This window comes from Chelonoidis abingdonii, chromosome 6 (genome assembly GCF_003597395.2).
Source record: "Chelonoidis abingdonii isolate Lonesome George chromosome 6, CheloAbing_2.0, whole genome shotgun sequence".
Taxonomy (NCBI): domain Eukaryota; kingdom Metazoa; phylum Chordata; order Testudines; family Testudinidae; genus Chelonoidis; species Chelonoidis abingdonii.
In genome coordinates, this window is record NC_133774.1 from 103,018,835 (window position 1) to 103,046,218 (window position 27,384).

Below are 27,384 nucleotides of genomic sequence, written 5' to 3' on the forward strand. Positions count from 1 at the left end.
GATACTGGGCTAGATGGACCTTTGGTCTGACCTGGCACAGCCGTTCTTATGTCTGTTTTACATTGGTTAAGCGACAGGTGCAGGGCCCTCTGGCTTCCCCAGAAGCCCTGCCTGTGCAGACTTGCTGTGGGAAGCACATGGTGTGAAAAGGGGATGCTGAATGCTCCCAGGTCAGACCCAGGAAGGTCAAAGCTGTGTAAGCTTCTTGCCCTGGAGTCAGTATGCTCCAAGAAAAGAGGCTCCCCCAGAGTCCCGACCAGGGCCAGCTCCAAGCACCAGTGAAGGAAGCAGGTGCCTGGGGCAGCCAATAGAAAGAGGCGGCATGCAGGGGAGCATGGCTAGGGCTAGCACCGACTTGTAGAGCATCGTCCCAGGTAGCCTCCTCGCCGCCTCTAGTTTAGGGCGGCAGACTGTCGCAATCTCGGCTCTACCTTGCATTGGGGGGGGGGGCGGAGGGGAGGGAAGAGACGATCACTCTGCGGGCTCGTGGCCACTGGCCGATGATTGCGCTACTGGCATCCTAGCGGCCAATCAGAGCGTGGGTATAAACAGACCCGTGTGACAGGGGCCAATAGGAAGCCAGGCCGCTGAGTGTGATTATCGCCCTGTGCTCTATCTGGGCCTGCGGGCGGCTGGAGCAGCATCTTTCGGCCATGGACGCGAAGAGGCAGGTGGTTAACTTCGGCGCGGGACCCGCTAAGCTGCCGCGCTCGGTGAGTACCCGCGGGTCCGCGGCTGGGGGAATTGCGGCAGCCTGGCGTGGGGCGGGGGGGACCCGGCTTGCTCTGGGAACGGGAATTTGCGCGGGGGCTTGGCAGGGGGAGGAAAGCAGCCCCCCCTCCACGGCCGCCCCCGGGAATGGAACAAGACGCTGTTGCAGCGGGAACGTTCGGGCTTGCACCGGAGATGGGGGGAGATGGACTCAGCGGCATTTAGCACCGGGGTAAATCCGGCTCGTCTGGAATTGGGTTGGGGATGATTCAGGCTGGCAGCTCCCTATCCCCCGCACCGTCGCCGATCGCTCAGCACGGGCCGGGGACGCGGTGCGCCCTGGGGGGAAAGGGAGGGGTAAGGATTGAAATGGGTAAAGCAGAGGCTGGATGCAGCTGAAGTTAGAGAAATCTGCGGGCGTGCTGGCACCGACTGGCTGGCTGCTTCTCCTGTTAAAAGTATCCTCAGCTCGGCACCGCAGATGCAGCTCGGAGACCTGCCAGGGGTCAGTGTTGCCAGGGGCTGTGATAGGTCAAACTCCAGTTTGAAACCAGGGATCTTTCTCCTGAAACTCAAACTGTGGTTAAGGGAGAGCGCCCCTCTCGGGCTGCTTTCTCCAGTACCTACGGTTAAAGCAATGCCGCATTGCAAGTGACTTGTTTTACTGTTAACCCAAGTGGGTAGCTACTAGTCCTCTTCCCTTAGCTGCTAAACCTGAAGCATGTTGGTCATCTGTAATTATTTTTGTTCCAAGGTTAGAGACTTAGTGCATTGCTTTCAGGTATAACTCACTGGCATATTAGGTAATTCTCACTGTCAGTTTTTTGTGGCATATTGCAGTTTTGTGAAAAGGGGTGGGTTCCCATTTTATTGTCATTACAGATATGCAGACTGAAAAATTAAGCTTAAAAAAAAAAAGCATACTATTAACACACCAGTGAGTTTTCTTTCTAGAAATAAAACTTGCCCTTACTACTGGGCAAAAGACAAAGTCAAAGTAATCTAGTTCTCCTAACTGCAAAACCTGATAATTTTGTAGTTAAGTGTTGGATACACCATTTCACTATGGGAGGTAAGTATTTGCAGATTCATTAGTGTAACTACAGCAAATTAAAGCTCAAGCTAAGTGAAGGAGCATTCTTTAATCGCTTTTATATGGAAAATATGATGATGTCTAAAGCAGGGGTAGGCAGCCTATGGCATGAGTGCCGAAGGTGGCACGCGAGCTGATTTTCAGTGGCACTCAGACTGTCTGGGCCCTGGCCACCGGTCCGGGGGGGGGTCTCTGCATTTTAATTTAATTTTAAATGAAGCTTCTTAAACATTTTAAAAACCTTATTTACTTTACATACAACAATAGTTTAGTTATGTATTATAGACTTATAGAAAGAGACCTTCTAAAAATGTTAAAATGTATTACTGGCACGCGAAACCTTAAATTAGAGTGAATAAATGAAGACTCGCATGTGACTTCTGAAAGGTTGCCGATCCCTGGTCTAAAGTATAAACTCAATCCTTTGGAAAGTTGCATCAGCAGCTACCAGTTATCCAATTACATCTGGGTGGAGGAATGGCTCATGCTTTAATTGAAAGCTTCCAATTTTCCACACAATGGTTATGTACTGTCAGCATTTTTTGTTTTTAGGAGTTTTGTGTCTGGGTTTGTTCTAACACATTCTTGTTACGTAGCTGCTGCTGTTTCTCAAAGTCAGGAGTCTATGGAGCGGCATCCAATGAATTCTCTGGAAATATGTTGTAGGTTATATTGCAAATAAACTTGTTTTTTCTAACAGAGCATTTAGCCAGGAAAGCACTCTTTCATTGGTGCTGCTCTAATGTTTAATCCTGCAGTCATTTAATTGCGAAGTGTTAGTAGTCACGTGACTATATGGGATTACTTGTGTGACCTAAGGACAATTTTTGTGAGTGAGGGAGGACAGGATCAGGCTCTACAATTCGTTAGTTTGTTTTTGCCCCCCTTGTTTGGAAATTGCAGTACTCTTGCAATGGAATGTTTCACTTCAGTTTTAGTAGGGTCTAATCCTGCTTTCCTTGCATTCCCCAAACTCCCATCGAAACAAAGGAATGCCAAGAGCTGTTGACTTTTGCCCATTTTGTTTAAAGACTTGGGAGAGGGGGATCATTTGTGTGAGAGAGGAAGAAGCATATTTCTTTGTAAAAGTAATCTCCCTCCCTCCCTTTTAATTACAAATTCTCCCAAAACAATGCTACTAATACATAACACTGTTTTTGTATCTTGCTTGTGTTTTGATGATTTTTTTTCCTCCTGAGCCAATCTGCATGTGCTGTCCACTAGTCCAAAGTTCACAGTCTGTGGCTATCAAAAGTGACACTCTTTCCAGATCAGTCAGGTGGTGACCACCTGGTATCCTCAACAGGTCATGCAGATTTCTTATTGGGAAGGCAGTTTGCTTAGTGTGACAGGGATCCCAGGGGAGTCAGCTGAGGTCAGTCAGTTAGGGTGAACTGCAAAGAATGGGGCAGACAATCCCCAAAGCTGAGGGATATTCCAATACTCTAGATTTACCAAGCCAGCACAAACAGCTTTTTTTACCTCCTCACTGGTTGCCTAGAACCCAACAACATGTTTCCCTTAAAGTAACCCAGTCTCAGTCCTCCATTCAGATAGCCAAGTCAAGATTGATGAGGGATTCTGAAAATCTTATTTCGTCATATACAAAAGAAAAGTTTCTACCAATCCCAAACGATCGAACACATTACCTCCCAGGTTAATGAATATTCCAGATGGTACCCAAATACACACTTATGGCAAATTCTTATTAACTAAAGTAAAATTTATTAAAAAAGAAGAGAGCATGGTTAAAAGATCAACATTCATAGACATGAGTTCAATTATTGCGGTTCTGATTCATAGCAGAGATGGTGAGCTTTCTAGTTGCAAAGAGTTCTTTTAGAATTTAGCCCATAGGTTATAGTCCAATGTCCAAATATCATATTCAGGGTGTACCGGCTTAACTGGGATCTCAGTCCTGTGACTCAAACTTCCCCTAATGAAGCATAAGCAGATCTGAGATGACAGGATCAGGACCCAAGGGTTTTTGTACAATGTTCTAACATCCACTTGACCACAGAGTTCTGGGTAAACAATAGGCAACCAGGATGACTTTGAAGTAGATTTACTTCTTAAGCATCACCCGGTAATTAATCACACAGATTAACATAAGGCAGGGGTGGCCAACCTGTGGCTCCAGAGCCACATGTGGCTCTTCAGAAGTTAATATACAGCTCCTTGTATAGGCACCGATTCTGGGGCTGGAGCTACAGGCGCCAGCTTTCCAATGTGCCGGGGAGTGCTCACTGCTCAACCCCTGACTCTGCCACAGACCCTGCCCTCACTCCACCTCTTCCTGCCCCCTCCCCTGAGCTTGCCATGCCCTTGCTCCTCCCACCCAGAGTCTCCTGCACAGCACGAAACAGCTGATCAGGAGGTATGGGGAAGGAGGAGAAGGTGCTGATTGGTGGGGCTGCTGGTGAGTGGGAGGTGCTGGGAGCGGGGTGGGTAGGTGGGGGAGCAGATGGGGGGGCTGCTGACTTATTACTTTGGCTCTTTGGCAATGTACATTGGTAAATTCTGGCTCCTTCTCAGGCTCAGGTTGACCACCCCTGACACAATTGTCTGTCTTTCCACCATTCGCAGATTTGCTATACATTTAAAAGAGATGAATACAGACATCCTATGTTTACAGTTCATTTAAATGTTAAGATGTTCTTTTGATCTCTGAATTAACAGAATACAGCATAGACAGGGACTGTTGATTACATTGTTGACCCCTACCAGTGTATATGTAAATACACAAAACACACCAACATTATCTCCCCATATTTCTTTAAGGGTTGAATTTGAGTCATTCATCCTGCAGGATGCTTAACCCTTTCTGATCATGCATCACACTTAGTTTGTGCAATTCTCCAGAGTGTATGATTCCTTGGCAAATCCATAAATGATGTGCTTATGTTTGCCAAGGCGAGCTCTTTGTTGAGTTCTTCACTCTCCTTTGAGGGGAGACAGAGAGAATATTATTTTCATTTTGTGAGCCAAGAATTATTCCAATTGTGGGCAACATGGTTTAATGGTTAGACCCTGAGTCCAGCTCACTGGTGTATGATAGCAACAGGAGAGGACATGCTGGGGCATCAAGTCACTTAGGCGTAGACTTTCAAAAGTGACCAGTGACTTTTTTTGGGGGCACATCGTTTTATTTATTTATTTACTGGGTGCCCAGCTGGAGACACTTTTAAAGAAAGGTGATTATCAGGAAGAGTTGCGCACCCATGCTCTGAAAAATCAAACCTCTTTAATTTGCCTCCAGGTAAGCCACCCAGAATTCACAAGTTTGCTTCTGGTCATAACTCTCAACCTCAGTTTCCCCATCTGTATACTGTAGATAATACCAATTTGCTTTTATTGATGATCTACGGATAGAAGGAGCTAATGTATGCTCCAAGTTTTGGTGGTGTTAAATCAGCACAAAGGAGGTGGAAAGATCCAGCAAAACCATGCAAACACCGTAATAGTCTGGACACTGAACTACAGAACTATGACTTGAGATGAAGAATACCCACAGTAGGCACATGATTTGATTATTCCATCATCTGACAAGCTTGTAGATAAGGTGAAGTTGTAGTAGTATCTGAAACTTCAGTAATTTTATAATGGGCTGAGAAATGTCACATTACCACAGTCTGCAGTAATTGGGATGTTTATGCTTCAACACTGGCACACAATTGATTTATTTTTTATTTTTTTTGGGGAGGGATAGGTATTGCTAGAAGCACAAAAAGAATTGGTGGACTACAAAGGACTTGGTATAAGTGTACTTGGTAAGGCTTTTTCAAAATTATTCTGTGTTCTACGGAGTTTAGAAGTTTAGCTGGATTATGAAATAAGTATAAGAAATTCTGAGCTGTAGATTTCAATCAAGTGTCGCATTTCCTTTTAAAATTTTACCCCTTTAACCTCTGGAAGGTGTCTGAGTCCTGAGGATCTGCTTACGCATTAGTGTAGAGAAGAAAACAATCATCCACTAGAAGGTTATGAAGTGACATGTGGACAGAGATATTTTATATTTTATCGATTCCACACTGAGGCCTCGAGTCAAGGAACACAACAAATCATAGCTAGTGCTTCTGGATCTTTGCAACAGATGTTTGTTCATTAATTTTGTCAGTGGAGAAGAAATGCCTTTTTGATGCCACTATATTATATTTATCTATATTGTATAAATCTTACAAATTTATATGAAGCCACGTTTATATTTAAGAAGGAAATATGGTGTCTTGTTTGCTGTCTTTTGTACCATATGCATGTCCGTTCCACTGTTCAGAGCCCAAACTTGCAAAACCAACAACAAAGAAAGGAAGAAAAGAAAAAGTTTATGCAATGCACTTAGCAGTCCTGCTCTACAGGATTATGGCCTTATTTTGTAATAAGTCATATACTTCTACACATACAGTGAGTACAGGTCTGATAACGAGAATTAATATTAATGATTCTTAGCTCTTCAACAGGATTATTAAACAAAGAAGCCTCTTAAAAACTACACTTTGGTTACAGAGCAGCTCTATACTGAAAATATTCTTGGATTGTTACCAAAAACAGAATTAAAAGGGAGGGAGGGAGAGCATGGGCCTGGGAGTCTGGCTAGAGACCTGGGTTTTAATCCAAATTCTGTCACTGTCTGCTTTGAGGTCTTAGGTAAATCCCTGGCACCAGATTTCAAATTTAGATGGTTAGTGCCATGTTTAGCTATCTTAAAAATTGCTCTGAATTTCAGAGGTGTAGTGCACCCATGTGTGGGATGAAACTTAACTGGAGCTGCAGATGCACGTCACATCTGAAAATCTAGCCCCTTACTCGGCTAAGTTTCCGTGTTTGAAAAATTGGGTCTTAATGTCTCTGTCTCAGTTTTTTTATAAAATGGGAATAATACATACCAGCCTTTTTAGTGTGGTTCATGTTCTTCAGCAGAAAGGCACCAGCTCTGACTTGGCAAAGCACTTAAATGCATGCATTAGTGCCTTGGAGCTTGATCCAGTGCTCATTGAATTCAATGGAAAGGCTCTCATTGAATTCAGTGGGTTTTGGAGTGGCTGCTTGCTGAATTAGGGATGGACTTACGAATGTGATTAAGTGCTTTGCTCAGTTGGGAACTATGTGAGCAAAGTATTATTAAAATATTAAGCATTGTGGTTTATATCGGGGACAAGTGGCTTACAGAAGGCTTTGCTGCTTATCCAGCTGTTTTATAAAGTCAAGTTTGTGCTATGGTTTTCTTTCACATTACCTCTATTTTTTTTTCCACCCTATAGAAATGAGCCATAGGACATCTGATTTCTCAAAAATTATAAACACAGCTGAAAATCTCTTACGTGAATTGCTGTAAGTTTTGGGTATTTTTAACTATGATTAATGTGAAAGCCCTTCACATCAAAGCACCTGTTTTTCAGATATTATGGCGATAAGAAAATATGTAAATTTGGGACTGAAATTCATCTTTCGTTTGCTAGTTTTTGTTTTATCTGAGTATGCCTAAAGTGTTTTTATTAGGTTAAGAAACTTTTCATATGCTTTTATAGAATCGTATTAACTCAAAATAGCATGTTTTTAAAACTCCAATCTGTCATGGATATAGACCTCCTAAACAACAGCAATCCTGTTAGATACAATTGTAAATGCACGTTTTTAAAATTTGGTCTCCTAAAGTTAAACTCCACTTTTAAGCTCATTAATGGTACACTTTTAGCATACATCTAACGTAACAATAGACCAGTCTGTAAATCTTTTGCCTTCAGGAGTCCATTCTTTTTTCTTAACGGATTGTTTCTGACATTGAAATTATATATTAAAAGAAATGGAAAAACATGATTTTCTGTGAGACTAACAATAAATCCATTCATGAACATTAATTCTGTTGTACGTATACATCATCTTACTTATTGTTTATACATGCTACAGTAAAATTAGTACTAGGGAATGGCTTTGTTTATTGTTAGTGTCAGAAACGAGCAAGGTTTTTTGTGAGACCATCTTAAAATGTTTTGTATTGACCAATGATATGGCTCCTCATAACTAGATCAAACCAGTACCAAACTGTTAACTTTTTGCTTTCATGTCTTTGAAATGACCCTATCTAAAACTTTCATAAGACTTTTGCAGCAAGTGTAGCAGCAAAGAGTGTACTAAGTCCTGTGCATAATTTTGTTTGAAATAGAAAACTAATTTTCTTCTTTTACACAGAAATATTCCGGAAAACTACAAAGTCGTCTTCCTCCAAGGGGGTGGGTCTGGTCAGTTCAGTGCTGTTCCACTTAACCTTATTGGACTGAAAGAAGGAAGATGTGCAGATTATGTGGTTACTGGAGCTTGGTCAGCAAAGGCAGCTAAAGAGGCAGAGAAATATGCCAAAGTGAACATTGTTCATCCTAAACTTGGAAGTTACACAAGTAAGTTGACATTTAGCTTGCTGTATCTGAAAATCTTGCATATAGTCACATCTAACAAGATTTTCAAGTTGCTCTAGCAGAACAATTCTCCCCATTTGAATCATTCCAGAAATGATTGTGTGGTTACTGAATAGAACCAGTTAAACACTTGAGTGCCCAACCTTTAGGTTCACTCTCTCTGGGGCATCTGGCATTGGCCACTGTCGGTAGACAGGATACTGGGTTAGATGGATCTTTGGTCTGATCCAGTGTGGCTGTTCTTATGTTTTAAACTTTTTTTTGAACTGCCAACATCATCTATGCTTTCTGCCTGACAGTGAGAGCCATTAGACTGTTCAATATTCTCCTTTTGAGGAAGGAAGGGAAGCCCCATCCCTCAGGACTTTTTAAAACTAGACTGAGCAGCCCTTAGAAACTGTGATGGGGAACAATCCTGTCTTGACAGGAAGATGGACTGGATGCTCTTAGCCCCCCTCCCCTAAAACCCACTCTCTCTCCCCCCACATACACACAACACACTCCCTGTCACACTCCATCCCACCTCCCTCGCCCCCCCGCCATTTGAAAAGAATGTTGCAGTCACTTGCATGCTGGGATAGCTGCCCATAATGCAGCTCTCAGTGCCACTGCAAGTGCCACAAACGTGGCCACGCCAGTGCACAAGCAGCTGTCAGTGTGGACAGACTGCAGTGCTTTCGCTACTGCACTCTCCAAAGACAGGTTTAACTCTCAGTGCTCTGTCTGCAAGTGTAGCCGCGGCTTTAACATCATCTTGTTCTTTCCTAATTTTTGCCTATAATGTTATGAGCTCTCTTGGACCCATTAAAGTTAATTGGAGTTTTTCCTTTTTCTTCAGTGGGTGCAGACTAGAGGCTTTAGGGGTGGGTACATTCTTCATTTTCAGGGCAGTAGGCTTTTTTTTGTATCTAGACTACAGGTGAATTTGATTTGTTGCTGGTAAAAACTGTTGTTACCTAGTGTAATAAAACCACTCTCAACAGCAATTTAAAGTTCAGTGCCAAAGTAAAGTTACACACCAGTAAAATCAGAGTGCTGATTCTAGCTGTTTTCGGTAACCTTTGTTTCTCCTCTTATTATTTGTCTCAGAAATTCCTGACATAAGCAGCTGGAATCTCAGACCAGATGCCTCTTATGTCTACTACTGTGCTAATGAGACTGTTCATGGTGTGGAGTTTGACTTTGTACCTGATGTCAAAGGAGCAGTCTTGGTGTGTGATATGTCATCAAATTTCTTGTCCAGACCAGTAGATGTTTCCAAGGTACAGTATCAAACATGCTCGCTCTACAAAGTGCAGTCCAACATCTTCAAACTTGGATTAGACAAAAAGGTGGCTGGACTGTGTTGAGCATTCTCCACTCCCACTGAAGCTGTTGGAGCACAGGCCTCCTTTTTTTTAGGTATTTTTATAAGGAATTAGGCACTCCAGTCTGAATATTGTGTGTCTAATGTGCTATCTTGTTCACTAAGAATTGGACACATCAGATTTTATGTTTAGTGCCATGTGAGTGCTCAGCACTGTTCACCACATTAAAAGAGAGGCAATCATGACCTTACACTAAGAATCCTCTAAGATAGATAGATGTTTGTATTGTCGTAAGTGATCCTGAAGGCTCTTGAGTATTAGCTTTTTCTTCAAGTGGTTACAGCAGGGGATGAGGTTCTTCTTCGAGTGCTTGCTCATATCCATTCCAGTTAGGTGTGCGCGCGCCGCGTGCACATTTGTCGGAAGATTTTTACCCTAGCAACACTCGGTGGGTCGGCAGGGTGCCCCCTGGAGTGGCGCCGCTATGGTGCCGGATGTATACCCCTGCTGACCCAGCCACCCTTCAGTTCCTTCTTACCGCCCGTGTCGGTCGTTGGAACAGTGGAGCGCAGCTTAGCTGACCTCCGCTTCCCTAGCTACTCGTAGTTCTTGTGTATATAGTTATAATCCTTTTATATATATATTTATATATACTTATGCGTTTTTTCTTTACTAGCATAGTTAGTTTGTTAATAGTTAGCGGGGTTCGGGGAGTAGCCCCTTCCCCGCAACCGGTGCCGGAGTTCATGCCCAGCTCACCGGTTCTTAGACCGTGCTTGGCCTGCCTCAGGCCGTTGCTGACAGGAGATCCACACGACTCCTGTGTACGGCGCCTCGGGGGATCGCATTTCACAGCTAAGTGCCCCATTTGCAAGGCGTTTAAGCCAAGAACAAAATGGAGTGGCACTTTCATTTCCCCCCCACCGTCTGCACCGAGTGCTGGCTACTCGGCGGACAGAAGCACCTCCTCGGCACCGGACCCCACCAGCACCAGCTGTTACCGGCACCGAAGTCGACTCAGCACCACTCCCTTTCTCTGAGGTTGAGGAAGCCCACGACTCCTCCTGTCAGTGGCCCGACAGCTCCGCCGGCACGTGGCCGGGTTGAGCTCCCTGCTCCTGCTTGCTTCTGTGGCACTCAACGCGATGGGGACAACTAGTTGCAACTCCTGGACGTCTGTAGAGCGCTGCGATTATGTTGGAAAGCGGCGGACAAACGCATTTTGTAACACGCCCGCAACTCTCGGGTCGCAGTAGGGCAGACCGGAGGAAGGCGCTAGCCTGTTTCCTCTCAGAGGATCTCATCTGGGTGATTACAATGGACATGGGCCCTGGCAGCTTGTTATGATGTTGGCTCGGCATTTCCGCCAGCCACATCACCATGGCATCTACCAGTGCTCAGGCTTCATCTGGCCGGCCTTGCTGACTCGTGTACGCTACGCTACGAGATCTATCGGGCGCAGCTCCCTGGTCCTCGGGTCCATACCGCTTGGCTTTGGGGCATTATGGCTATGGCTGCAAGCAGTACAAGAGATACTGGCAGCCTTGGCTGCAGCAGTTTTACATTCCTGCCATATTTCACTCCGACCCCACCGCCTACATAAGGCTTGGGAATCACCTAACTGGAATGGATATGAGCAAGCACTCGAAGAAGAAAAGACGGTTACTCACCTTTGTAACTGTTGTTCTTCGAGATGTGTTGCTCATATCCATTCCAAACCCGCCCTTCTTCCCCTCTGTTGGAGTAGCCGGCAAGAAGGAACTGAAGGGCGGCTGGGTCAGCAGGGGTATATATCCAGCACCATAGCGGTGCCACTCCAGGGGGCACCCTACTGACCCATCGGGTGTTGCTAGGGTAAAAATCTTCTGATGAACGTGCACGCAGCGCTCACACACCTAACTGGAATGGATATGAGCAACACATCTCGAAGAACAACAGTTACAAAGGTGAGTAACCGTCTTTTCGGGACTTCAGGATTCTACCCCGACTCTGCCGTGGACAAGCTGTATGACCATAGTTAAGGCTATGTTTGTCATGGAAGTCATGGACTCCATGACTTCCAGAGACCTCTGTGACATTCTTTGCATCAGCCCCTGGAGCTGCAGAATGAGCTGGCAGCCATCAGGGCCCTGGCAGAGTTCCAGTGACAAGGGCCCCCTTGCAAGTTTCCAGGGACAAGTGACAGACTCTGGAGGGGGACCGCCTCAGGCTTCCTGGTATGGGCAACAGCCTCACACAGGGGAAAGGGAGACGCCTAGGGCAAAGGGCTGGGGTGTCCCATTTTCTCTATGGGAAATATGGTCACCCTGCAGCTCCCAGCCACCGTGGGTGCAAGTCTGGCCCCCCCGCATGCCCGTCAGCTTCCAGCTGCTCTGGGCAGAGGGGAAACCCCAGAGTTCCCAGTCATCATAGTGGCAGGGGAAATCATGGAGCTGCAGCAGCAGAAGTCACAGACAGGTCATGGTTTCCATGAATTCTTGTTGATTGCTGTTGACCTGTCCCTGACTTTTACTAAAAATAACCATGACAAAAATCTTAGTCTTTATCATAGTCAAGTCATTTAATCTCTGTGCATCAGTTTCTCTCTCTGTGAAACAGGGATATGATACTTACCAGGATTTCTCAAATGCTTTGATTTTCTTGCATGAAAGGCACTATGGAAGTATGAATTGTTATTGATTTGTGTACTTTTTCACTTGTAGTGAAACATAGGCATCGGACTGTCCATTGCAACTTGTGCCAGGGGAAAATAGGGTCAAATAGTTTCTCCTCTTTGGGTTTCATTGAGTCTCCATTCCTTTACTTCCCTTTGAGTAGCCAGAGATTATAGGGTTCCAGTTCTGGACCAGTGGGGATTTGTTGAAAATGCTGCTATGTGTTTTCAAGCAAATTGTTTTGGGGTACTAACAGATGGAGACAGGTTTCTCTGAGAATAATTTGTGGCTACTGGATGGACCCTTGGTAGACAAAGTGAGATGGTTCTTGAAGTGAACTGCCTCAGATGAAAGAAGATATTTAATTTTGGCATTACTGGTAAACAAAGGAAAATGTTGATTATCTGAAATTTGGATGTGACCCCTGAAATCAAAATGATCCTCCTCCACTCCTCAAAAATTGGGGTATGTTTTCTTAGCCATTCAGATAACACTGCATATGTCTTGAAATTTATAAAGAGACAGATCTTACAACTATATAATATTCCTGATTAAGTCATTGCTTCCAAGAAAATTCTTTTCTTTCTATTAAAGTTTGGTGTCATTTTTGCTGGTGCCCAGAAGAACATTGGCTGTGCTGGAGTAACTGTGGTAATCGTGCGCGAGGATTTGCTGGGGTTTGCACTCGAAGAATGCCCTATAGTATTGGACTATAAAGTACAAGCAGGAAATGGCTCATTATATAACACTCCTCCATGCTACAGGTAACTTGTTCCTCCAGCAAACTACTAGGCTGGCATCTGCTGCTGTTGTCAGAAAAGGTTTCAGAAACTGAATGTACATTTTGCTACCAGGTCACAAATAGGCTGAAGGATAAAGTACAGTAAATCAAATCATTATGACTTTGAGTGAGGGAACTACTACTGTAAGCCCCAACCCTGTGTTTTAAATCAAGGTTGAAGGAGGGAGTTGAAAGAAGTTATTATACAGTATGTAGTTTTTAGATGATAATGCCATGCTATAGCAGTTTTAGGGCCAAATTCTGTGCTGACCATAAACTGAAGTAGGTCCAGTGAATTCAGTGGTGATGCCTCAGCTGATGCAAGGAGAGAATTTGGTCCTTAGTCTTTATCGTCAGTCAGTCAGTCCAGATTGATTTAGCTCCCATCTTCAGCAGACAGACCTAAGGCCCAAATATGCACAGGGGGAAAAACCTACACAGGGAGTTGGAAACTCCCCAAAGTTCCTTGCATGGCGTTTCCCACAAAACCTTCCCTCAAAGGCCAGGGCTTATTCCACTTTCCCTTCAACTGCCAGAGCAGCCAGCATTTCAGATCCTAGAGCATGCAGATCCCCAGCAACATACTGAAGGCCAGAGCCATCTACACCTAGATCTTCTGTCTCCACAGCACATCCAGGGCCCCCTTTCCCTGCCCATGGAATACCTCAAGCAGTGAACCTCCCTGCAGGGTGGAGGGGACAAGGCATATCTTGCCTCTACATTGCACCTCCTTCCTTCCCGTGTAGCCTCTGGGAGTGGGGAATGGTACTGTGGAGGTGGCTGATCCCTTATCTGTATGATGGGTGGAGGAAGAAGGGTAGCTATGTGTGGAGGATCCCTTCAGCAAACACAACTTCGGGTCTTCCTTTCAACGTGCATCCTGCACAACTGAATCCCTCTGTATCTTTGTTGCTGGAAAACGTTGACGGCAGAGACTTATTCTTTTAAATGACTTTTTCCTAAAACATTTTCTATTGTTGCGACATCATTTACTGCAATAGCTGTTAAAGTGAGACTGTAGTCAAGAGTGTGAAAACTGGCATATTGGTGATCTTGTATTCATCCGCCGTCAGAGCTTTTCATAGTAAATTTGCACCGATTACCACTTCAGGATCAATCTGGCATCCAAAAATAAAACTCTTCTTTCTGCTTCATAATCATCAACAGCGATCAAGATCATAGAATTAGAATGTATCTGCCAATTTTGTGACTAGATGAGAATACAGCTTGCTCTTCCACAGCTATTGCATACTGTCAGCAGTTCAGCGTCATTAGCGAAAACAGGCTTTGCTAGTGGAAGATTCAAAAGACATGTAGGCCCAATCCTGCTTCATCTATAGTAAAACTTTTATATTGACTTCAGTGGGATTGGAAGCATTTCCTATACAGTTTGTGCAATATAAAGGTGATTTAATAAAATGCAACCGTTGTTCTAATCCAGAACACACTTTAAAAAAAGTGTATGCCCTGTACCCCGGAATGCTGTTTTCTGGGAAACTTTGGAAAGAGTACACAGCTTTTTAAGATCAAAATCCTTCTGTTCAGAACTTACACTAATACAATTTTATGGCTTGTTTTTTTCCACATGTCAGGAATTTCAGCATTGTTTGCAGCATTAACTAGGATTGGGCCGTATCGAACATTCAGTATATATCATAGGCATGATAATCCTTGTATTTGGGGTCTACCTTAATGCCTTAACTTAGTATATATGTGCAGTGGGTCAAGTTACCAGTGATATGAGCACTGTAACTTAATGTGAATCACTGAAATGAAATATGACTTTTTATATTTATTAATGGAGCACTAAATCTAGAGACTGTACATTCATTTCAGACTCTGGCTCTGGTGCTTTGTACTCCAAAGTGCATCGCACCCTATGGAGCATGCACATTTGAAACTGGAGGTACCAGGGCCCAAAGATGGCACCTCCTGCTGAGTCCCTCCTGAAGTCCTCTTAAAAGTTGGACAGGCTGTTCAGGGGAGGAGGGGGGTTGACCTTGTCAATATAAAGGTCTTTGTACATGTATTTAGATATTTGCTCTCCCTGTTTACTTAACTGTGTAACAAAGTGCTATGTATGCTCAGTAGGCTGTTTTTACTGGCTGAATAAAAACCTTTATTTTGTAACCACTTATTTTCCTGTTTGCCAAAGTACACATTTTGTACTGAATACTATGTATTTGGACATGCCAAGTTTTAAATCCAAGCCATTCATGGTTTTTCAAATGCAAAAGTGTTTCCATTTGACAAGCAAAAAACTTACCATACCTTGGAACTCTAACCGTGCTGATTCCACACTGGAGATGCAAACAAAAATTCATTTCTGGGCTGAAAAGAACACTGAGAAATTTCAGTCATTGGTGATAATTTGTTTCCAATAGAAGTGCCTTTTCAGCTATAACTGCATATCTATTAATAACAAATTGGAGTGGGAAATGCAGTCACTTTGATCCAAAGTCTCTTCCTTCTTCCTACCCAGTACTTGGCCAGATTTTACTTCATGCCAGTGAACCGCATTGGAGGATGTTCCAGAATCAGTGTTTAATACTGACCTAAATTTTGGCAGGATACAGATGAGTTTTGGCTTGGTTTTAGGATGCCTGTTCTGTTCTGTAAGGAAATGGCAAAGCTTCTTTCCTTTCCTTCTGCCTCCCTCTATTCTGTTCTAGGGCTAGCTGGCAAATAGGCAGGAAATATTAACCGAATTTGCATGAGCCACTTAGCAGAACATTGAATTAAATTAATGTGATGCTAATAGTCTTAACCTATTGGCACTAAGAGTCTTGACTTTGACAGTAAGCTTCTCTGCGAAAATTAATAGCAAATTTGCTGGAGAAATCTCATTTCTCAGTTCCAAGGATTTATTTTATATTTAAAGCTTCTCCAAATCCTTTTGACTGGCATGGCAGAAGGGTAGGGGATTTTCTCTTGCTGACTGGTTTAAGAGCATCACTTAGGGCTAAGATCTCCAAACCTTACTTGCCTAAGTTGCCCCACAGACTTGGGTAAGTATGAGCTATTTGCAAAATTTATCCCTATGCAGTCAGCCAGTGGAAAGGCTATACACCACTTAAATCTTCAAAATAGAGTTCAAGTGATGCATAGACCTCTGTATAGGGATAAATGACACTCTGCTGTCATGAAGATTGCAGGGGTGAGCCCTCAAAGTCATAAGCTGCTATGTTAATTTATAACAGGGAGTCCATAACCTCTCTCCTTCCACAATGCATTTCTGAAGTGTTTAAAGATTTAGCATCCAAGGGGAAATTAACTGTAGTGATGTTTAAAACAATCTCTTGGTAGATCTGTAAGAGAGAGATTTGTAGGGTAATGTTGTCTAAGAACTTCCTTAGAAACTGTAACAGAAAGATTAGTAAAAGCAAACATTTTGGAAATATGCCATAAAAACTTGTAAACAATTTATGTAAAGTGGTGTAGTCATGGGAAATGCCTGAACTTGAACAAGCAGAGTTTTGTAGCCAAAGCAGAAAGGCAAAAAGGCTTTGGAGATTTTTACATAATACTGAGTAACTGGCTTTGAGACTGTTTTCACATGGCTACAAATCAGCTGGCTTCCAGCTCTGTGCTTAGGATTTGAATTGGAATTAATAAATATAAAATATTTATTGTTACCACAAGGATAATAGTTTATTGTGAAAAATAACTTTTTAGATGACAGTGGGGTCACGGACGTATGTTTAATGGTCATGAAAATAAGACTAGATTTCTTGCATAAAGCAGGCAGGTACAATGCAAAATCATCCACAGAGCTTTGTCAGTGTAATAGCACTGGGTTTATAACACCATCTGCTGTTCCAGCCCTGGGTCTCTGAGATTTCTCTACTGAAATTGCCAGTTAGTCTCAGTTTTGCAGTCCTTACAGAGGCAAAATGCCCAAATGAAGTCTATGGGAGTCATGCCCTGGTAAAGACTACAGCATTTGTCAATAGGTGGTGCAATTATTTTATGGAGAAAACTCCACTAGGAACTAGGTTACATCCAGCAGACTTGTCACTTACGAAGTTAACAGTTACTCCAGTTAGGCCCAGAAGTTTTACCTGCTTTAAAGTTGTCATTATTGGGAATGTGGTCCAGATGCTAAATGTGTAAGTTATTAAAAACAATAATATATGTCCACTTAATTGTTGAGAAATTTTCAGAATGAAACCTGACTATTACTTTTTTTTCTATTTTTTTCAATAATATGACTTCATAATGTTTTCTTTTGTTTCCTCAGTATCTATATCATGAGTTTGGTCCTGGAATGGATAAAGAACAATGGTGGGGTTCCAGCTATGGATAAACAGAGTTCAATCAAATCACAAATGATTTATGAAATTATTGACAAATCTAATGGATTCTATGTGTAAGTTGCAATAACTTGTCTTGGTTTTTAAAACGGTGAAACTAAAACATTAAGAGTATTGCTAAAACTTTTTCCAAATACTAAAATCATGGGCAGTGGGAGGGGAGTTAATTAGTACAAGCATTACCTTAAACTCCTTTTCTCTGGTCAATGTCCAAGGATGAATCTGAATCTGTTGCAATGGGATGGGAAGTTATTTAAATCTTAGCCTGTACGGCTCAATTGCAGATGCATATTAAGAGCTCTCGTCCAAACATAAAATTCAGTACCTAGGAAAAAGCAGTCCATCTCTGCACCTTAAAGGATGCATGGGCAGAAGCTTTTATGCTATAACCTACATTTTGGTGTAGATAGCCGATGTCCCTGAAAGTACCTTGGCTGATTCGAAATACACATGCCAAAATGGGCTTTAATATTCTAACAAGATGCAGTATGTGCTCCCCCACCCCAATCTCTTCACACCAACTCTATGTACGGTCTAGAAATGGTGCTAAACTCTCCTTTGTCCTTTCATCCAGGGACCAGTGAGTGACATGCTCATACTCACCCATAATGCTGAATCCTAATTTTTACTGAAATCAATGTCTAGAAACTCCCTTTGGAATGAATGGGAGGAAGATCAGGCCTAAAAAATAACTTGCTAATGTTCATCAAATACATCTGAAAGTGTTTTTCAAGGAAACTTAACATTATGGCAGATTTGGAGGGTTACTAGTTATTTATGAGCTGAAGGGACCCAAAGTTAGACAAAAGTTGATATTTTAAACCAGGGTAACTGTTTAATAAGTAGCAAACTGGCTGGCGAATATTATTCAAATTCTGCAGAAATATTTTGCCTTCAGGATAAAACTAGAGGTTCTCAGATTTAACCAGTTTTCCAAGTTAGTTATGATAGGAGAAAGTCAGAGGGGGATTTTCCATGAAAATTGTTTGCAGCCTTCATATGGAAAAGATATATAGCCTCTTTGTAATATCTGATGCTTTCAGCCTATCCATCTCATTGGCAGTATAGTGACTGAGGTTTAAGTCTGCTCTATTGAAGTAAAAGTAAGTCTCTCCCCCCCATCCCCCCGCCTTCTCCCATTGACTTCAGTGAGAACAGACTCAATCCCTGAGAAACATTTTGTGACACACACAAAATGTATGGCTGTGATGACCAATCATTTCTTCAGCATGAAGACAAATGCAAACGTGATTACTCAGGCAAATACATCCATTATAACTTCCATAGATGGATTAAAAAAGAACCTAGATTAAGGACAAAATGTAATAATTATATTGTTCAGATGCCCTGTGGAGAAAAAGAGCCGAAGCAGAATGAATGTTCCATTCCGCATTGGCAATATTAAGGGTGATGAAGTGTTGGAAAAGAAATTCCTTGATAAAGCTGTGGAATTGAATATGATCTCTCTGAAAGGACATCGGTAAGTACAAGCCCGGGATGAATTCATTTGTTATAAGTTTTTTAGGTCCCTGTGCAAAACGAGCCAAAATGGTTGCCATTCTCCCCCAGTACTATAGCAGCACTATCATCTGAGTGGGAGTATTGGGACTGGCAGTCCTGAGGTTGTAATAGGAGCTGCTGCTTCTTTGGGCGTGGAAGGTAGGGAAAACTTCCTCCCTGTTCTCACCATCTAAATCCTTTGGCAGTTCTTCCCAGTCTGGTTATTCAGGCAGCATGCTGGACAAAAGGGTTGTATTGGATGTAGAAGTCCAGCAACAGAGTGGGAGCTACCCAGTTTGTTGCACCCAATGCAGCATGTATGCTTACCTGCCCTATGGGCTGGTGGCGTATGTTTGCATTTGGTGCAAGGAGCTCCTGGCCCTCAGAGACTCTGAGGGCCAGAGACTCCTGGCCCTCAGAGACTCCTGGCCCTCAGGGTGGCTGAGCTGGAGGAGCTAAGGGAGACATGGAGGTACATAGATGAGACTTTCTGGGACACAGTAGAATGGTCCCACCCCCGGTCTGACAGCCTCTGTGCTGGTGAGGAGGATGAAAGCCTCGGAAGGAGAACATCCAACTGGAGCAGAGGGAAACAATCCCATAGTTGGGACCCTTCTCCCAGATGATGTGGTATCTTGCACTGAGGATACTTCTCCAGGGGAGGGAACTTCAGTTATTAGGAAGAGACAGGTATTAGTAATGGGTGATTCGATCATTAGAAACCTAGATAGCTGGGTTTGCAACAATTGGGAGAACCGCATGGTGACTTGCGTGCCTGGCGCAAAGGTTGCGGATCTCTCAAGACCTCTAGATAGGCTTATGTGTAGTGCTGGGGAGGAGGTAGTGGTGGTACATGTAGGTACCAATAACACGGGGAAGGATAGGAGAGAGGTCCTGGAGGCCAAATTTAGGCTGCTAGATAGGAGATTGAAGTCCAGGACCTCCATGGTAGCATTCTCTGAAATGTTTCTAGTTCTACACGCAGGGCCAGTTAAACAGGCAGAACTGCAGGGTCTCAATGTGTGGATGAGACGATGGCGTAGGGAGGAGGGGGTTAGAATTCATAGAAACTGGGGAAGCTTTTGGGAGTGGGGAAGTCTATACAGGAAGGATGGGCTCTACCTAAACCAAAACAGAACCAGATTGCTGGCGCTTAAAATTAAAAAGGTCATAGAACAGTTTTTAAACTAAGGGCTGGGGGAAAACCAACAGGTACGGAGGAGCAAGAGGGCGTGAAACTGTTAAGAGGTGCCGGTGGATGGTGTGAGGCTGGCAGTGGCCCCCAGCGTGCCAGGACTGGGTCGTCTTGGAGTCGGGTTGCTTGGGAATGCAGCCCAAAGCTGGTTGTAAACTCCATGTAAGGCTAAATTGTACTATAGAATCTTTATGGATAGTAATTCCATGCTTGAAAAATAAGAATATAGCAGTAGGGCTATATTACAGACCACCTGACCAGGATGGTGTTAGTGACTCTGAAATGTTCAGGGAGATTAGAGGCCATTAAAATAATAAACTCAATAATGGGGGATTTCAACTTTCCCCATACTGACTGGGTACATATCACCTCAAGAAGAGATAAAGTTTCTTGGTACCTTAAATGACTGCTTCTTGGAGCAGCTAGGCCTGAAACCATAAGAGAAGAGGCAATTCTTGATTTAGTCCTAAGGGAAGAACAGGATCAGGTCCAAGAGGTGAATATAGCTGGACCACTTGGTAATAGTGACCATAATATAATTAAATTTAACATCTCTGTGGCGGGGAAAACTCCACTGTGGCCCAACACTGTAGCATTTAATTTCAGAAAGGGGAACTACACAAAAACAAAGAGGTTAATGAAAAAGAAATTTAAAAAGTACAGTACCAAAAGTAAAATCCTTGCAAGCTCCATGGAAACTTTTTAAAGACACCATAATAGAAGGTCAACTTAAATGTCAACCCCAATTTAAAAAACATAGTAAGAAAACTAAAGAGCCACTGTGGTTAAACAACAAAGTAAAAGAAGCAGTGAGAGGGGGAAAAAGGCATCCTTTTAAAAAGTGGAAGATAAATCTGAATGAGGAAAATAGAAAAGAGCATAAACTCTGGCAAATGAAGTGTAAAAATATTATTAGAAAGACCAAAAAAGAATTTGAAGAACAGCTAGCCAAAGACTCCAAAAGTAATAGCAATTTTTAAAAATACATCAGAAGCAGGAAGCCTGCTATACAACCAGTGGGGCCACTGGACGATCGGATGCTAAAGGGGCACTCAAAGATAAGGCCATTGCAGAGAAATTTAAATGAATTCTTTGCACCAGTCTTCACTGAGGATGTGAGGGAGATTCCCAAACCTGAGCTAGTCTTTTTGGGTGACAGATGTGAGGAACTGTCCCAAATTGAGGTGTCATTAGAGGAGGTTTTGGAACAACTTGATAAACTAGACAGTAATAGGTCTCCAGGACCTGATGGTATACACCCAAGAGTTCTGAAGGAACTCAAACGTGAAATTGCAGGACTACTAACTGTCATCTGTAACCTATCATTTAAATCAGCTTCTGTACCAAATGACTGGAGGATAGCTAATGTGACACCAATTTTTAAAAAGGGCTCCAGAGGTGACCCTGGCAACTACAAGCCAGTAAGCATCACTTCAGTACCAGGCAAATTGGTTGAAACTATCGTAAAGAACAAAATTGTCAGACACATAGATGAAAATAATTTATTGGGAAATAGTCAATATGGCTTTTGTAAAGGGAAATCATGCCTCACCAATCTACTAGAATTCTTTGAGAGGGTCAACAAGCATGCAGACAAAGAAGATCCAATGGATGTAGTGTATTCAGCTTTTCAGAAAGCCTTTGGTGAGGGACCTCACCAAAGGCTCTTTAGCAAAATAAGCAGTCCTGGGATAAGAGGGAAGGTTCTCTCATGGATTGGTCAGTTCTCAGAATGGAGAGAGGTAAATAGTGATGTGCCCAGGGATCTGTACTGGGCCCAGTCTTACTTAACATAGTTTATTAATATCTGGAAAAGGGGGTAAACAGTGAGGTGGCAAAATTTGCGGATGATACAAAACTACTCAAGATAAGTAAGTCCCAGGCAGACTGTGAAGAGCTACAAAAGGATCTCACAAAACTGGGTGACAGGGCAACAAAATGGCAGATGAAATTTAATGTTGATAAATGCAAAGTAGTGCACATTGGAAAACATAATCCTAACTATACATATACAATGATGGGGTCTAAATTAGCTGTTTCCAAGATCTTTCTTGAGTGGTGTCATTGTGGAAGTTCTCTGAAATCGTCCACTCAATGTATAGTGGCAGTCAAAAATGTCAACAGAATGTTGGGAATCATTAAGAAAGGGATAAATAATAAGGCACAAAATATCATATTGCCCCTCTCTCTCTCTCTCTCTCTCTCTCTCTCTCTCTATATCAATGGTATGCCCACATCTTGAATACTGTGTGCAGGTGTGGAAAAGAGGCGACTAAGGAGGAGTATGATAGAGGTCTATAAAATCATGACTGGTGTGGAGAAAGTAAATCAGGAAGTGTTATTTACTCCTTCTCATAATACAAGAACAAGGGGCCGCCAAATGAAATTAATAGGTAGCAGGTTTAAAACAAACACAAAGTGTTTTTTCACACAATGCACTGTCAACCTGTGGAACTCCTTGCCAGAGGGTGTTGTGAAGGCCAGTACTATAACGGGGTTCAAAAGGGACCTAGATAGGTCCATCAAAGGCTATCTTCCATGAATCTATGGATGGGCAGGAATGGTGCCCCTAGCCTCTGTTTGCCAGAAGCTTGGATTGGGTAACAGGGCACAGACCACTTGATGATAACCTGTCTGTTCATTCCCTTTGGGGCACCTGCCATTGGCCACTGTCAGAGGACAGGACACTGGGCTGGATGGACCTTTGATCTGACCCATTATGGCCGTTCTTATGAACATGCTTAGGAGAGGAAGATTAAGAGGTTAGCCTGGGACTTGGGTAGCCTGCGTTCAGTTTCCAGCACCACCAGAGACTTTTCTGTGTGACTTAGACACAGAAAGATTACATGAATTGCTCATAGTTCCCTATCTGTCAAATGGAGTTAATAGCACTTCTGTATCTCATAGGAGTGTTATGAGATTAAATACATTAAAGATTGTAAAGTTGCTTAGACACTAGGATAATGGAGGCCATATAAGTAGCTAAAATAGATGCTTGGCTTCCATTGACATCAAAGGAAGCTGCGTGGATAGTTCAAAAGATGGAATGTCGCCTTTCAGGCCTGGTCTACACTATGCGTTTAAACCGAATTTAGCAGCATTAAAGCGATTTTAACCCTGCACCCAACGCAGGCCTTTATATCATATAAGGGCTTCCTTTAAATGGTCTCTGTACTTCTCCCCGACGAAGAGGAGTAGCGCTAGAAAATCGGTATTGCCAATGTCGGATTAGGGGTTAGCGTGGCTGTAATTTTGGACTGAGGTATTGGCCTCCGGGTGGTTATCCCACAGTGCACCATTTGTGACTGCTCTGGGAGCAATCTGAACTCGAGTGCACTTGGCCAGCATTTAGACAGGAAAAGCCCTGCGAACTTTTTGAATTTCATTTCCTGCTTAGGCGCCAGCATTAGAGCTTCTGATCAGCACGGTGGCGGATGCAGTCCGAATTCCAAAAAAAAGCTCCGCATGGACACGTACGGGAGGATACTGGATCTGATACTGTATGGGGAGACAAATCTGTTCTATTCAGAGCTCCGTTACAGAAGACGAAATGACAAAGCATTTGAAAAAATTCTCCAGGCTATTGATAGACAAGACAGGGGGCAACAGCAGTGGACTTTAGCGAACAAACGTGGGCTAGCGGTGACAAAAGCGTAACGGTAACCATGGGATCAGAATGACGCTCATGGAGGGAGGGATGGGGGACTTGAGGACTGCAGCTATCCCACAGTCCCCGCGGCAGTCTCTGAAAACATTTGCATTGCTTGCTGAGCTACCCAATGCCTGAGAGTCAAAAAACATTGTCCGGGGTGGATCGTTCAGGGGTATATCTCGTTCCATTTTACACCCGCCTTCTCCCCCTTTGAAAGAAAAGGGGGAAAAAAATCGTCTTCTTTGACTTTTTTCATTGTCACCGTATGTCTACTTGCATTGCTGCTGGGTAAGACGTTGGTCGCTGGCGGCGGCTGACAGCGAGCATTCCCTACCCTTCCTTCTTCTCTCTGATGGCAGACGGATACAAGGTAATGTTTTGGTGAAACTGTCATCATCCTGCTCGATGTCGGCTTTCTGGCTGGCCTCAGTGAGGTCGCGCTGGGGGGCGTCCTGGGGTAAAATGGGGAATGACTTCTGGTCATTCCCGGCAGTATGTATACAAGTCTTAGGCTGGTAAACCGTTCCGTCATGCATAGCACCGTGGGAGGCTTGGAGCTCCATTCAAGCCCCCCCCGCTTTCATGTCTGAAAGAGAAGATGTCTGTAATCCCATAGACTAGTCAGCAGTTCGGAGGCTGCAGGCTTCCTCTTCCCTCGCCACCCTTTAATGTCCTGCCTGAGGACTATCACAGCAGTGCTGAGAGGCTGCCTCCCCTGCGTGCATTTTATCTCACTAAAAGTCGAGTGGTTTGCTTATATCCTTAATTCATTTATTACTCATTTCACACAATGGGGGGGATACTGCCACGGTTAGCCTGAGGGTTTGGGGGAGGAGGGAAGCAACGGGTGGGGTTTTGCATGGGCACCCCATAGAATGGCATGCAGCTCATCATTTCTGCGGGATCTCTGGGGCTCTGACACAGAGCAGCTGTGCTCTCTGGTTCTCTAGTACACGTGCCCCATATTCTAGGCAGGACTGACTCTATTTTTAGACAAAATATAAAGAAGGGAATGACCTGGGACGTCATTCCCATTTTTGTCCATGCGCCCCCAGCTGACCTCAGTGAGGCCAGCCAGGAGTATCCATGACAGCAGCAGACTGTGTGGTACAGTCTCCCCCACTCACCCCACCCCCACTCACCCACATGCCTTTAATCCATGCTTTCCTGGACACCTAAAACTCCCTCCCTAGCCTAGGTTTCAGGGACCACCTTTCCACACATAACAAAATGATTGATAACCGTCATCGCCAGTTTCCAATTGCAAACAGTACAAAATGATTGATAACCATCATCTCATTGCCAATTTACAATGACAGATGGTGCAATACAGATGGTAACCGTCTCTGCTACCTTGCAAAGGCAAATGAATGCTGCTGTGTAACACTGCAATACCGCCTCTGTCAGCAGCATCCAGTACACATACAGTGACAAAAGGCAAAACAGGCTCCATGGTTGCTATGCTATGGCATCTGCCAGGGCAATCCAGGGAAAAAGGGCGCAAAATGGTTGTTTGCCATTGGTTTCACGGAGGAAGGATTGAGTGACGACATTTACCCAGAATCACCTGCAAAACTGTTCTTGCACCATCATGCATTGGGATTTCAACCCAAAATTGCAATGGGCGGGAGAGACTGCAGGAACTATGGGATAGCTACCCACAGTGCAACGCTCCGGAAATCGACGCTAGCCTCGGTACATGGACGCACACCACCGAATTAATGTACTTACTGTGGCCACGTGCACTTGACTTTATACAATCTGTTTTACAAAACCGGTTTATGTAAAATTGGAATAATCCTGTAGTGTAGACATACCCTCATTCCCATGAATTTGAATTATCCCCCATATGGAGGGGAAGATAGCTGTGTGTAGTTAATGATAAGCACACCTTTACTGATATGTACAAAAATAACTGTTTGTTTTTGCTCTCAATTCAGATCTGTGGGAGGAATACGTGCTTCTTTATATAATGCTGTGACAATAGAAGATGTTCAGAAGCTTGCAACGTTCATGAGAAGCTTCATGCAGATGCATCAGCATGAATGTGCATGAATTAGTGCAATGCTGCACATATATGAAATAAAACATAAAGGGTTTGACATTTATTGTGATGCTGCATACAATGCACAACTTTAACAAACAAGAATTTTGTTTTAGTTCATAGACCTATTATAGGTAACTAAATAAGGATGAAGGGCCCAGTCTTACAATATCTTGAGCACCCTCAACTTCCATTTAAGTTGAGGACACTCAATACCTGACAAGATTGGTCCCTAAATTTGCAAAGCAAATAACTTTATTGGCAATCTAACGGTGAATAGTATTGTAATCTATGTAGCTCAGATTCTGATTTTAGTTACACTGCTGCAAGCGTTACTATGGATTTACACAGATATAATAGTGATCATAAGCTATCTCAGTTGTGTGGAAAAAAATCTTGTTTTGTTACTCTTATTTGTAACTGTAAAAATCATTTTTTTTTCAAATTAATGCCTTGTTCTCACTAAATTTCAGTAGTGCTTGGTACCATGTGCTTGGTTCTATAAACAGAATTTCATAAATACCGTGAACACGCACATGAGGCTAGAACTAATGGTAATTGAAAATACTTGATTGGTATATCAAATACATTCCAAGAATGCTTCTCCATCGTCCTTGGGGAAACTGATGTTGGCATTTCCTGACTTCAGACCTACTCACAGCATGAGGAGTCCCACTGACTTTAATATAGTGATAAACATTATTGTAGTAAGTGTTTGTATGGTCAGGCCTTTTATTTGTGTTATCATTTAGAGATGTAACAAGACACATACTTGTATGTAGTAAAATCAATGTGTCAGATGTTTGTTTCTGTGTGCATTTTATATTTGAAACCAGTGTAGGGTATTTAATTTTGTGTGTTTTCCCCTCCCCACAAGGACTGCCCTCCTTTTAATTTAACCCTCTGTTAAACTGGACTTCCGAGTTTTACTCGATGGAACACCTGATTACTTCATCCTCCTCCTCACCGACTGAGCACAATTCCATCTTGCTCCCTAGCAGTCCAGATCACAGGAGCTAAAACAGTTTCTCTTGCCTGATATTTCCTCCTTAGTTGCTTCATTAGCTTCCTTCGTTTTCTGCATCACGTCAGCCTTCTCTTCTTACATGTGGGGCTCTGAACAAATCCAGCTGGTGTAAGTCTTGGCTCCCATCTTGCTTCCTTCTCTCTGCCAGAGAGAACTGTACCCCTCCCCCACTCACCTACATGCCTTTAATCCATGCTTTCCTGGACACCTAAAACTCCCTCCCTAGCCCAGGTTTCAGGGACCTTCTTTCCACACATAACTTTTCCTTGAAACTCATTTGTTCTGCATAGCCCACAGTCACTAGTCAATGCCAATAAAAATGCCAGCAGCCTTTTGTTGAAACAAAAACAACAAAGGAACAAATGATTCTGTTAACACTGTCATCTGGGAATCCTAATGTAATTGTGTTTTGATTTTTCTGTCTTGTTCAGACTGTAAGCTTTTTGGGGCAGGAATATGTCTTTTGCTTCTTATATAGTGCAAAGAACAGCGTTAAAGCTTTAATAATCTTAATGATGGACCACTTCATCCCTGTGTAACTTCACTGAAGTCAATTGAGTTACATCACTGGTGAATTAAATTCCAATTGATAGGTAGTAGTTTTATTGATAGGTAGCTGTTTTAAAAACTCATTGTCAATTTATTTGTTTAATTTGTGGAGAAAATAGTATAACAGAACACTGAGTGAACAATGCAT

General features: G+C 43.1%; 1 protein-coding gene across 2 annotated transcripts; it reads left to right on the forward strand.

Annotated features, from left to right (window-relative positions):
• Positions 1–585: 585 nt before the first annotated feature.
• Positions 586–27,373, forward strand: PSAT1 (phosphoserine aminotransferase 1). 2 transcript variants are annotated; one of them, XM_032790449.2, is made up of 9 exons: positions 586–713; positions 5,514–5,574; positions 7,063–7,132; positions 7,991–8,196; positions 9,304–9,476; positions 12,770–12,939; positions 17,197–17,325; positions 18,612–18,749; positions 25,557–27,373. In XM_032790449.2, exons 1-9 carry the CDS (start codon positions 654–656, stop codon positions 25,669–25,671), a joined length of 1,122 nt encoding a protein of 373 aa, XP_032646340.1. In that variant the 5' UTR covers positions 586–653; the 3' UTR covers positions 25,672–27,373. The 2 variants fall into 2 exon arrangements, with proteins under 2 accessions (XP_032646340.1, XP_032646341.1); XM_032790450.2 differs by lacking the exon at positions 5,514–5,574 and having other exon boundaries at positions 631–713.
• Positions 27,374–27,384: the final 11 nt, after the last annotated feature.

Excerpts from the sequence above, each read along its gene's own strand:
- PSAT1 (XM_032790449.2), top strand. The coding sequence starts at position 654 with ATGGACGCGAAGAGGCAGGTGGTTAACTTCGGCGCGGGACCCGCTAAG. Across the intron at positions 17,326-18,611 it reads AAATCTAATGGATTCTATGT|ATGCCCTGTGGAGAAAAAGA; the intron begins GTAAGTTGCAAT and ends TATATTGTTCAG. Across the intron at positions 18,750-25,556 it reads ATCTCTCTGAAAGGACATCG|ATCTGTGGGAGGAATACGTG; the intron begins GTAAGTACAAGC and ends CTCTCAATTCAG.